This window comes from Sorex fumeus, unplaced genomic scaffold (genome assembly GCF_029834395.1).
Source record: "Sorex fumeus unplaced genomic scaffold, SorFum_2.1 ptg000045l, whole genome shotgun sequence".
NCBI classification, from domain to species: Eukaryota; Metazoa; Chordata; class Mammalia; order Eulipotyphla; family Soricidae; genus Sorex; species Sorex fumeus.
The window spans coordinates 16,643,203-16,655,939 of NW_026606102.1; the positions used below are offsets into that span (position 1 = coordinate 16,643,203).

The 12,737-nt window shown below is 42.3% G+C and overlaps 1 protein-coding gene across 1 annotated transcript; it reads right to left on the reverse strand.

The window, feature by feature from the left end:
• Nucleotides 1–286: 286 nt before the first annotated feature.
• Nucleotides 287–788, reverse strand: LOC130031009 (60S ribosomal protein L28-like). The gene has a single exon (XM_056122222.1). The coding sequence runs from the start codon at nt 743–745 to the stop codon at nt 287–289; it is 459 nt and encodes a 152-aa protein (XP_055978197.1). The 5' UTR covers nt 746–788.
• Nucleotides 789–12,737: the final 11,949 nt, after the last annotated feature.

A 12,737-nucleotide genomic window follows, 5' to 3' on the forward strand; every position in this document is an offset into this window, starting at 1 on the left:
TCCATCCTTTAACTTTGAGTCTGTGTTTGCTCTGACTGTTGAGATGGGTTTCTTGTAGGCAGCAGAATATTGGGTTCTGTCTCTGAATCCATTTCTGTGTCTCTTAATTGGTGAACTTAGACCGTTGACGTTGCGAGAGAGTATTGTTATGGGGTTTTGTGTCATCTTTCTGTAGGGGTCTGTTGCACCTGTAAGGTTTGTCTTATCTTATAGTAGCCCCTTTAGCCCTTCTTTTAGGTTTGGTTTTGAGTCTATGAAGTTCCTGAACTGCTGTTTATTTATTTATTTATCGAGGGGAAGCGGTAGATGCCTTTATTGATCTGGGGATGCACTCAGGTGCTCTTAGCAGGCGTGCCCGCTTTCTCTTCACAGCCACGGGCTTCTGGCTGTGCAGGATGGCGCTGGCTCTGTGGATGGCAGCCATGCGCTGGTCTGGTTGGTACTTGTTCTTGCGAATCATGTGGTGGACACTGCTGAGGGTGGCCCTTGTGTTCTTGTTGATGGTGTTCCGCACATAGGAGGTTGTGGGCTTCCGTTGGCTGGATCGGCGCTTCATCACCACCACGATACCTTTGCCGTCAGCTGCTGGCTCCACATACACGGTCTTGCGGTGTATGAGGTCATTGTAGTGGAAGGAGTTGCGGGCCTTGAGGTTATTCGGCTCAGTGCTGTAAGTCGGCTTGTTCCTCTTGATCAGGAAGCTGGAGCAGTTACGCATGACCATCCATTGCAGGTGTGCGGACATGGTGGCAGCTCCTCTTGCTGCGGCTGCTGCAGAGGGAAAGAGCTGTCTTGACTATCTGGAATCCGATTGGCCTGTCCTCTCACGAACCTGATTAAGAATGATGGATGCTTGTGTATTGTCACTGACTTTAAGTTGACTCTCAGCTTCTGGCCTGCGCAGAAACGAGAGTGAGGGCAAGTGCTGGTTGTGTGTACCCAAAAGATCCAGTCAGGGTAAGAGGGACCTGAGTCAGGTATAATGGTTTTGATTTTGGTCCTACTTGGCTGGTGAGTTATTTGTGAGTACCTCCACACTCAGCATGTTTTGAGCTCAGATTCCTCTTTAATTAAAATCTCTGTTCTCCATACCTCATTTGTAAGGGCACCGTGAGGATCGATTTCATGCAGAAATAAAAAGTGCCTTAAGCTGAAGGAATGAAATAAAAATATTGTTAATAACAATGGCCAACATTTACTAAATACTTTCTAGTATGTGTTAGTTGAAGTAATTAATGCTGAGGTAAGGTGATGATGAGGTAAGGTAGTGCTGGGGCTCATTAAAATCTCAGTGGATTAAACCACAAAAATTTATTTCTTGCCCACCTTAAAGGCTGACAAGGTGGTTCTTGGGAGCTCTTCTTTTTCTAACTTTTCTTTCCTGAAGTCTTTGCTTCTCACTCCCTGCTGGAGAGGGAAGCATGGTTAGTGCATGCTGGTGGATTATGGCTGGAGGGAGTACCCTTCAATGCTTCCCACATTTGACTGGCCAGAATTCAATCCTGTGGAATCTTATGGGAACTGGGACGTGTAGTTCAGTTGTGCCACCAAGGAGAAAATAAACATATTTGGAGCACCCTGGTGTTTCCACAGCTACATGTCATACACCTTGTTCATCCTCCTAGCAATCCTCTATGTGATTTTGTTATTTTTTTCCTTTAAATGAGGACAAGCCTCACGCATGAAGGAACCAGCAGAAGAACCCTGGTGTGTGGGACCTGGGGCATAGATCTCCAAGCCTGCTCGGATTGGGACTGGGTCTCCTCCACTCAGATCCCACATCTTCCAGTATGTAGGTGTTACACCCACCAACTGCCCCTGGCGCCATGTAATCCCATCAATGGCCAAGATCCAGAGACTATAAAACCCAGCTCCTGGAAGCGCGTGGCTGCATTTGCAGCTGCGACATCTTATTATCTAGTTCTTACTCTGGAGAACCTGGCAGGCTACTAAAAGTATCCTTCCCACACAGCAGAGCCTGACAAACTCCCCGTGGCGTATTCAATATGCCAAAAACCAGTAACAATGATGGGTCTCATTCTCCTGACCATGAAAGAGCTAGAATGTGGCACTTTCTCTAAAATCTCAGGGCTAGGACAAAGGAGACGTTACAGGTGTCTGCTCGAGGAAATCGATGAACAACAGGATGACAGTGATACAGTGAAATGAGGAATTGGGACCTTGAGAGGTCAAATGATTTACTAAAGATTCCAAATTAATGGGATGAGAGTAGTAATTTGAATTTGGGTTTCTGACTGTAAAGTCTTTTAATATTTTTCTGGAGAAAGCTTCCAGCTGCAGGTGGATTAATTTAATCTATATTATTTATTGTGAGTCTGCTATATACTTAACACTGTGCTATCTTCATCATAACCCATAAGCATATCCTCTTCCCTGTGCCCACACTACATTTATTTCTTTAGCTCTTCTAATTTTATCTGGTCTTTAAGACTTGGCTTAGCCTGTTCCCTTCAGGAAATTTGTCCTGATTACCCCTGGGAACCTCTTTTATGCGAGCCTCAATTCCAGGAAATAGTATTCAGGGGAGAGTGAGGTACAGAGTGGAACCTCCTCCCACACCACCACCTTCAGGAATTGATAACTTTTGGCATAGAAAAAAAAGACACAGTGCCCCTAAGTTCTAAAGAGACTGACCACAAATCAGGATAGTAACCCGCTGGCTGAGATGCTCCTGGTTTTAAAACCAGCCCCATTCTGATTTCTTCCCAGTCAGAGGTGTGGGGCAGGAAACGGCTATTATTTTCCAAAGACAATGGAAATTAATAACATGAAAACTAGTATTCAGTAGGAAACATGCCACCTTAGGGGGCTGGGGGATACGGCGGGAAGGGGACAATGACTATGGTTGAGAGAAGTGTTCAGTCCGGAGGAGAAGGTGATTCTGAAAGGTGATAAAGTGTTACATACGAAACCCTATCAGCAACCAGCACTTTAAATCACTGTGTAAAAACTTAAAAAAGAAAAAAGCACCTCTCAAAGAAGCAGACTGGTGGGTGGGAGGCAAACAAGTGTGGGGGTTGGGGGGCATTGGCGGAGAGAAGTGGACACTGGTGAAAGGATTGGTGTTGAAGCATTGTATGTCTGAAGCCAATCATGAATAACTTTGCAATTTCATGGCAAATAAAAAAAATGTAAAAAGGCCATTGTTTCCCAGCCCCTCCCATAGACCAAATGTGGCATTCCCCCCCCCCCCCCCCCTTTAAAGAGCCTCACAGAAATGGTCTAGGGACACTTTTTCTCCATTCAACCTCCTGTCCTAGTTCTGGCAACAGTGGAAGAGCAGAGGAAAGACGGGTGGAGGTTCAGTGAATACAAGGTCATGGACAGCCTCCCCTGCCCCAGTCAGATGTGAAATGTGTTCACGTTTCAGAAAGGGGTCCTGGGAGATGAGATGAGATTAAGAGCCCACGCAACAAGGGTTTGAGTTGTGAGACTGTGATAGCATGTCAGTCAGTGATGAGGCAAACCTCAGGAGGAATTACCGGTATGTGGGGGAGTCTCTTGGGGGAAATCCCTCACTGAAAGAGTTTATGGGGGCCTCCCTGCTACCAAAAAGGAACCCATAGAAAACAAACCTGGTTAGAAGCAAAGATTTTACTCTCAGTGGACATATTGGGAACCCATGACCTCCTGTTCCCCTCCTTACCACCCAGGGTCAGAGCAGTGCAAGAAAGAGGAGGTGAGTGAGAGCAGACCCTGCCATGCAAACTAGAACATATTTGAACTGGGTTAGGGAAGATGGAGACGAGGCGGGAGATGGCAGGGTGGTTTAGGAAGAGATTGAAATAAATCCTAAGAATAAAACAATATAAGAAAATAGGACTGCATCGTAAGAACCCAAATGAGACTCGTAATAACTGAACATGACTGAAAAGTTATGGTCTCACACTGAGTTTGTTAAGGCAGCCTGATACCCAGCAGGAAAGAGAGGGTTCAGCAGAGCACAGCTAGTAGCAATTATTGGAAAAAGAAAACCATTTGAGGTTTATACCCCAGTGAACTGAAACACCACTGTAAATCAGCTTCATATTCATCCATTTAGCTAGTATTTGTTGAGTTTCTAGTTTATGCCAGATAATGCGCCTGGCACCAGCATAAAGCTTACCCTAGTGAGGAGATAGACAAGTAAGAACTGTTTAGTGGGGTAAATGCAATGAGACAGGATGGTGGTATACAATGTTGCATGGAGAAAGGAGGGACTTAGCTGTGGTTATAAAGGTCAGGATGGAGGGTGTGTGAAAGTTTTCTGGGTTCTTGAAGATTGAGCACGAGTTGACTGAGGAGCAGCATTGAGGAACGATATCTACATAAAAAGGCACAAAAGCATAAAATAATTACATGAGAAGTACATTTTAGTTATGCATAAGGGGTTTAATTATCATCATTATGCTTCTTAATGTCATTTTATCTTCCTTTTCCAACTGGACTGTAAGATACTTCAAGGAAGGGAAATGTCAAATCTCAGTTCTTTTCCCCATATACAGCCAATATAGGTCTATAAATATAATACGAAGTTGCTATTTTTCCATTGGAGATGATCCAGCAGATGTAACATGATTCTCAGGACCTGGGAAATACTGCTTGGAGGGATGTAGATGGGCTTGTATGCAGCTTAAAAAACATCAGCGCCCCTACTAGGTCTTAATTTCCTCTCCTATAGATATGAAAATTGGTCTCTATGATTAGCTTTAAATATCTGAATTTGGGCCAGGGAGGTAACTCAACATGCTAGAGTACTTGCCTTGCATACAGGAGTCCTGGACTCAATTCCTAGCACTCCCTCCCCCAAGCACTTCTGGGAGTGACCTCTGAGAACTGAGCTTGGATAGCCTCTGAGCACTATTTGGAAGGGTCAACCACCACCACCACCAACAACAACAATGATAACCACACAATTCTGAATTTGGAGTTTTGAAGATGAGAGTGTCTTATAGGAGATTAGGAGATTTGATCTCTAATTAAAGTTCTGCCATTGGCTAAATTCTGCCTCTCTTTCCCCACCAGGCCTTAGTTTCTCTATTTTTTCAAATGATGGAAGAGTGGACTACATCTCTAGAATCTTCTTTAGCTCTACCCTCTGCATTTCATACTAAATTTAGTTGACCTTGTAGTGGCCTGGTGTCCTTGTTCAGGAAGACCTCACTTTCTTCAATATTGTTTAGACACATTTTCAAACTTTATGGGGTAGGAAAGGGAGATTAGGGCCAGGAGAGGGTATTTGAGTGAAGCAATGAATATTTATAACAGACGCTCCCACCAGAGGACACATTAAGTCTTGCAGCATAACAAAACTGAATTACCATGAAATAAACTTTCTTAATTAAACCAATTAAATTTCTTCCCACTATGTAATTTAGAAACTCTGATAAACCCTGGTTGAAAAGGTTTGTTTTAGCCTTAAGCTGGCTGAGAAAGCAGGAACATCTGGTTGTTGGTGGAAAGGCCTGTTTGGGCTCCAGGCCATGGGCTCAGCATCATGGAGTTATCTGTGGTTCTGAAACAGTCTCTGTCTCATGGCCTTGATGAAAGACGCGGGCAGGCCAGGGCCAGTGTTGCTTAGAATGTGCTATTTGAGGACAGTGTCTTCCACCATGAAAAGGCATGTGCACTTTCCTCTTCCTCTGCTTGACAGCAGTCACTAAGAAGTTAACTGTGTATTCACCCCCACTGAGCCACTAGAGTTTGAAAAGATGGCATGATTTTTTTTTCTTAGACTCTGAGAACTGGGAGGCATGTTCTGTTACAACTTACTCATTTTAAATGAAAGAAATTGCTCTGACTTCTAAATTCTGTGATTTTTTTAAAGTAGGATTTATTCCCTCAGTCAGTGAAAGCTTCATGGGCTATGATAGAGTTGTAGAGATATGATACATCATCCAATGTAGAGAAACAATGTAGATACTCCAGAGAAAGGTAACACAGAACTGAAATAACAACACAGCAGGTAGGGTGTTTGCCTTGTATGCAGCGAACTTGGGTTTAAGTCCTGGCATCTGTGATCCCTGAGCACAGAACCAGAAGTAAGCCCTGAGGATGTCCAGGTTGTCCACGCTCAGGCCTTGAGATAGTTGAAATGGTATGGGCTAAAGGCTGATAATTGGCTAAGAGAGTGATTGCTCTAGAATTTCAGGAGAAAGAAGAGAAAGTTGGCCCAAAGGTCTCTAGGAACTAAAGAAGCCCTCAGAAAATAGATGGGAACAAAACTGGCACTGAAGTGTGCGAGTGATTTCTTAGGTAGAGGAAACACCATTCTCCTAAAATCAAATACTCCTACTGCTGGAAGGAACTTAGAAATCATCATTACTGCATTTTACAGATAAGATAATTTTACACCTTCATTTTACAGACAAGAAAAATTAAATAGAGAAAAATAAAATAATTTTTTAAATATCATAAAACCATGTGTGACATTTATGTGTAAATTTATGTGTAAACTTAGGGCACAGATAAAATGGAAATTTTCCAGGCTAATAGAAGGAGGGACATAGAAAAAAATACAAACTAGTGTATTCAAGTGTCATGAAGGCAATATAGCATCTAGAAGGGACTAGTGCAGTTTTTAAAAAGGTGACACTTCTTTTACACAGAAGCATGATTAGAGTTCAAGAGACCATTTTAACTGGTTAAATCAGCCAAGGTCAATTAAAAAATGTTAAAATCTACCTCCCAACTTCTGAAACCATTATCTAGAAGAAAATTTTGCCTAGGATTAACTTAAGCTGGAGCAATGGAGAAAAGCAGATACTGAATCTGGAATCTTAGGGATGAGTTCCATATGTGGCTATAGCTCTTTTTGATGGTATGGTTCTGGACTTTATATTCTCACCTTTAGGAGCATGAGTTGTTTCATTATAAAATGGGGGGCCTTACCCCTTTTTGCATGGTTGTAGGGGATAATCAGAAAAAACATCTAAACATAGATGTTACAGCAATTATAGAGTTATTGAGCACATATATGCATTGTATTTTTAATCATGGCAGAGTCACCTGCCCCTGCACCTGGCTGTCCTCACCGGGGCCCCTTGGAAGGGGGCGGGTTGAGTTTCCCTCCCAACTCCGAACAGAGCTCAGGCAGCCGAAGACCTCCAGAACCAGCCACAACCATGCTGAGACCACTTTCCACAAGCATGAAGGTACCGGCAGAGGAACAAAGGCATGCGGGTCCCGGGGCTGAGATCTCCAAGCCTGCTTGGATTGGGGCTGAGCATCCTCCACCCAGATCTCCATCTTCCAGTAGGCAGGGGCCACATCCACCAACTGACCCCCTGGCACCGTGTAATCCCATCAATGGCCAAGACCTAGAGACTATAAAACCCAGCTCCCGGACATCTTATCTCTTTCTTACTTTGGACAATCTGGCAGGCTACCGAATGTAACCTGCCCACATGGCAGAGTCTGGCAAACTCCCCGTGGTGTACCCAATATGCCAAATACCAGTAACAATGATGGATCTCATTCTCCTAACCCTGAAAGGGCCTTGAATATGGCACTTTAAAATCTCAGGGTTAGGACGAAGGAGACGTTACTGGTGCCTGCTCAAGGCAATCAACGAACAACAGGATGATCGTGATCGAGATTTTTAATCATTATTAATTCCTACATAGAAAGCTTGGTGAGAAAGAAAATTATCTAGGATATAGAGCCATTTCTCTGGGTTCTTGATATCTAATCTTTGAAATAGGATGACACCTATCCTAGCTACCTTATGGAAATAGTGTAAAGTGAAAAAAAGATAAAAAATAGATGTAAATAAGCAAGAAAACATTACTTGGATTTTTTTTGGATAGGGATCAGTAACTAAAGGAAAACTGGGCAGTGTAATTGTAAGCTTACAGTTGTACCTTGAATCCATTTACAAAGCATTCACAGCCATTGTCCCATCCAATTCCCTCAACCGCTCTGCAAGAGGAGCCTATAGGGATGAGCCTATCACAGAAGATTAGCTTCATCTAACAGTTGAGAAAAGCAAGACTTGAGGCAGTGATGAGCCCAGAAGCTAAATATCAGTATAGCCTCAGAGTCATTCCACTGTTTTCTTTCCAGCCAAACCTGTTTCTTGGCACCAAGAACTCTGTTTGGGGGCAAATCAGTTTGGATGTCAGATCAGTCAAATTTTCTTGGACTTTACCAATGTATTGGGTAGCAACACTAATATTTCCTCCCAGTTCAGCACTTAGTCCTGGGAATGTTTGACAGAATCTCCTTGCCAGAAATGGGTGGGAGGTCCCACTTGCATGGGGTAATCCTGTATAAAAAGAGTCACCTAGATATTTTTGATAAGAGGAGTCGAGATGGTGACAGGAACTGCTGGTAACTCTGCAAAATGCTTTCAGTTGTTTAGACTCACTCAAGATGTGCTCTCCTTTGTTCTTTATATTGAGGACTGTTCTCTCCATTATGCAGCCAGGAACCTAGAGGTTTTTTCCTACTTCATTTTTTAATTTTATTTTAATTTTTAAAAATTTTTAACTAATTACTGTGTGATACAGTTACAGACTTACAAACTTGCAAGATTACATTTTGGTCATCGAGTACCTATCTCTCCACCCGTGTCCATTCTCCATCACCAATGTTCCCAGTATCCCTCCCACCCCCCCACCTCCTTCCAGCCTGCCTCTGTGGCAAGCACATTCTCTCTCTCTCTCTCTCTCTCTCTCTCTCTCTCTCTCTCTCTCTCTCTTCTCTCCTTCTTATTTTCTTATTGCCTACTTCTTTTTTCATGTTTCTTGTTTCTGGAACCTTCCAGTGACTGGATTAAGTTAGTTTCTATGTATGTTCCTTTCCTCATGAAGATTCCAAACAAGAGAGAAGAGAAAAATTACTCTATTTTGGGATTTGGGGCCATAATTTAACTGTATTTTGCTAGAAGATTGACTGCAAAGAATCTCTTTCACAATGAGGCCAAAGAAGTTTGGGAGAATGGTAAGTTGAGGGTTTTAGAAGTGCTTAAATATATGGGATCAAAAACTAGTGCTTTGTCAAGTCTTCCTTCATCAGGGATAGGATCTGGGTGGAAGTATACAGATCTAATTAGGAAGTGAAGGGATTATCAGGACCAGAACTGATGGAGGCATAGGAAATACTAATGTATGCCTCCTGGGGAGCAATTATTGGCATATGTTTATCTTTAAAGGATTGCTCAGGAACCCTTTCTTTCAGGATGCCTCCCTGATCTCTGAACTGTATTGGGAGTGAGAATCTTTTCTAGGATCCCCTATCTATTGACTTTTATTGTTTCTTAGCACATAATGCTGGTATCATCTGTTCTTATGAATGTCTCTCCCACTAGACTGTGAGCTCTTCTGATTCTGGCTTGGGTTCATCTTTGTTTTCAGTGCCTAGTTTGGGAACTGGCATAGAGTGGGTTTAATACCATAGTTAGACGTATTAGCTCTGAAGCCAGACTGCCTACATTTGCATTCTAGCTTGACCACTCACCAGTCCGAAGACCTATGGTCAGTCACTGGGACTTCATTTCCTCATCTGTAAAGTTGGAGTAATAATGGCTTTTATCCTGCAGGGTTTAATAAAATTCTTCCTAATCAGTGTGATTTTTTAAAAAATTGAGGTGCACTTTGAGATACACAGTTACAAAGTTGTTCATGATTGGGTTTCTCTCATACAATGTTCCAAAACCTATCCCTTCACTAGTGTACATTTTCGACCACCAATGTCCCCAGGTCCCCACCCTCCACCTGCCTCTATGCAGGCACTTTTCTTCTTTCTCTCTACCTCTCTCTCTTTTCCTCCCTTTTGGGCATTATGGCTTGCAATATAGACACTGAAAGGCCATCATGTATATTCCTTTATCTATTTTCAAATACAGTTCTTGTCCAGAGTGATAATTTCCATCTATTATTGTTATATTGCTCCATTCTCTATCCTAACTGTCCTCTGTTCCCTACTAGTGGCAAACTTTCAACCATTGACCAGTCCACCTGACCTCCTGCAGGGCTTTTATAAGTTAAAGTGGAAAGGATTTGAACAGTGAGTAGCATAGAGTACATGCTATATAAGGGTTTTGCACTATTTAAATCCTAATTGTACATTTAGAATACTCACTTTTCTTAAGGCAGGTATGCTTGTAGTAGAAGGCATGATTCTTTGTTTTGCTTCCCCAGTCTGTGGGAATAAGTGCCATGTGTCTGGAGGGCAGTGGAGGCCAAGGAAGATTCCAGTGAAGTTTTTGTTTAGCAAAATTTGGTCCTTAATGAAGTCCCTGTGTTCTGTGACATGACACACAATTAGACTGACTTCTACTTTCTCTATCTCTAATCTGTTCACGTGACACCCATCACCTGGGGCCAGCTGCTGCAGACAGGCAATTAGTGTATAGCAACAGGAAGACTTTCTGAAGGATGATCTGAACCAGCTGAGACTGGTCTGTTTTGAGTTGCCTGGGTGGTAGGACAGTCTATGAAAAGGGTGTGTAGAGAATTCTAGAATGCGTCTTCTTGAGGAGGCTGTGTATAGGATTATTGAATATGTCTACAAGATATGGTGTCTGGCACTCATATATACACCTTTGTTTAATCTCGTGAGGGATAATCCTGAAATGGCCTTGGGTCTTTTAGTCTTTAACTTTGCCATCTACTAGTTGATAAACTTTGGGAGAAATTCATGTGCATTTAAAACTTAATTTCCTCTTTTGGAAAACGAAGAACTTAACAATAGTGGTCTAAGGAAAACAAAAGCAAAAACAATCAAACAAAAAAACAAAGCTAAAACTAGCATTCTTTTTTTAAATTTTTAAAAAAATTTTTTATTAGTGAAACACCATGAGGTACAGTTATACACTTACAAATTTTTGTGCTTGGGTTTCAGTTATACAATGATCAAGTACCCACCCCTCCACCAGTGTCCATCCTCCACCACCATGGGTCCCAGCATTCCCCCCCACCCGTCCCACCCTGCCTCTGTGGCAGGGTATTCCCCCTTGTTCTTTTTCTCTTCTTTTGGGTACTGTGTTTTGCAAGAGAGACATTGAGTGGCAATCATGTTTGGTCTATAGACCACTTTCAGCATGCCTCTCCCACCCTGGGAGGGTCCTCACAACACCCTTTATTTGGTGCTCTCTTCTCTATCTGAGCTTCCTTTTCACCTAGCATGTGTGGCTGGCCTTCAAGTCATGGAGCAAAATTCCTGGTACTAATCTCAGCCATTCCTGGGTATTAGTCTCCCTTTTTGTTGCTTTATGTTCCCCAGATGAATGCAATCTTTCTGTGTCTATCCCGCTCTTTCTGACTCATTTTGCTTAACATGATACTTTCCATGTAGTACCACTTGTATGTAAATTTCATGACTTCGTCTTTTCTAACAGCTACATAGTACTCCATTGTGTAAATGTACCAAAGTTTCTTTAACCAGTCATCTGTTCTCGGGCACTCAGGTTTTTTCCAGATTCTGGCTATTGTAAAGAGTGCTGCAGTGAACAAACAATTGCAGATGTCACTTCGACTATACCTTTTTGCCTCTCTGGGATATATTCCCAGGAGTGCTATAGCTGGGTCAAATGGGAGATCAAATTCTAATTTTTTGAGAATCGTCCATACTGTAAAACTAGCATTCTTAAGCTGACGCAGGTTTCTAGAACTTCACTGTATCACTGTATCGCTGTCATCTTGTTCTTCATCGATTTGCTTGAGTGGGTGCCAGTAATGTCTCCATTCATCCCAGCCCAGAGATTTTAGCAGCCTTTCCTCACTCATCCTTCTAGAACTTACCCTGAGAGAGTTGGGCCGGAATGAGGTATAGGAATCTACACTTCTAGTGAGCATTCGGGCTTTGTATGACTCACGTTTCCTGTGAGCCAATGGATGCTGACTGGATTCAGATTATTATAGATCTGTAATTTTCTTAAGATTAGTTTACAAGTGTGACCATATCTGTCCTCTGTTTAAACTCTTTAATGACTTGTTTTTAAAAAAAGGGTCCCACTTTCTTAGCCTGTCTTTGTGTTTAATCTCATTTCATGCCATTTTTTCTCTACTCTATACTCTAACCTCATGTTTCCCAAAGGGTGCAATTCTATCCCTAGGAGGCACTGGAATGATGGGGGTGGGCAGTGGGAGCTTTGGAGGCAATTGGAACGAGCTTTCTGTTTGTTCACTTTATGAGGTAGATACCCAGGGTTTACTTAGTGTTTTTTTCTTCTTTCTGAAAAGGGGGCAGTGGTCACGTAAGTTTGGGAACCTCTGTACTAACCACATGAGCTCCGTTTGCAATTTATATCCCTCCCCAAGCCTTTCTCCACAACGTTCTTGTGCACTGTTCCCTTTTTCTCTCTTTTAAGACCTTTCTTATCTTCACTTCTTCCTGGAAGTATTCCATAGCCATTATAGTCACAGTCTCTTTTCAAGTACTGAGAGGACATTACTTACTAGTCATGGGCAAGTCACCTTGGATGGCTATATATTTGTGTTTTAACTTTATCTCAATTTTAAACCATAAGTGTTGAATATTAACCCTAAGTGCTTTAGGCTTCATTAGTGAATTGCCCATTTTTCTCCCCACAGAGAAGCTTACAGTGCTCTTATGAGCTCTCCTAATCCCCCCCGGTTTATCTTTAACCTTTCCTTTGTGCTTTACAATTTCCCAAGTTAGGCTTCGTTACTTAGGTGACTCTGGTCTTTGTATTTGAAGTGATTTACTTGCTTTTCTATTTCCCCTATAACTTTTCATATTTTACTATAGAGCAGGCTATCGAATGTAGCCTG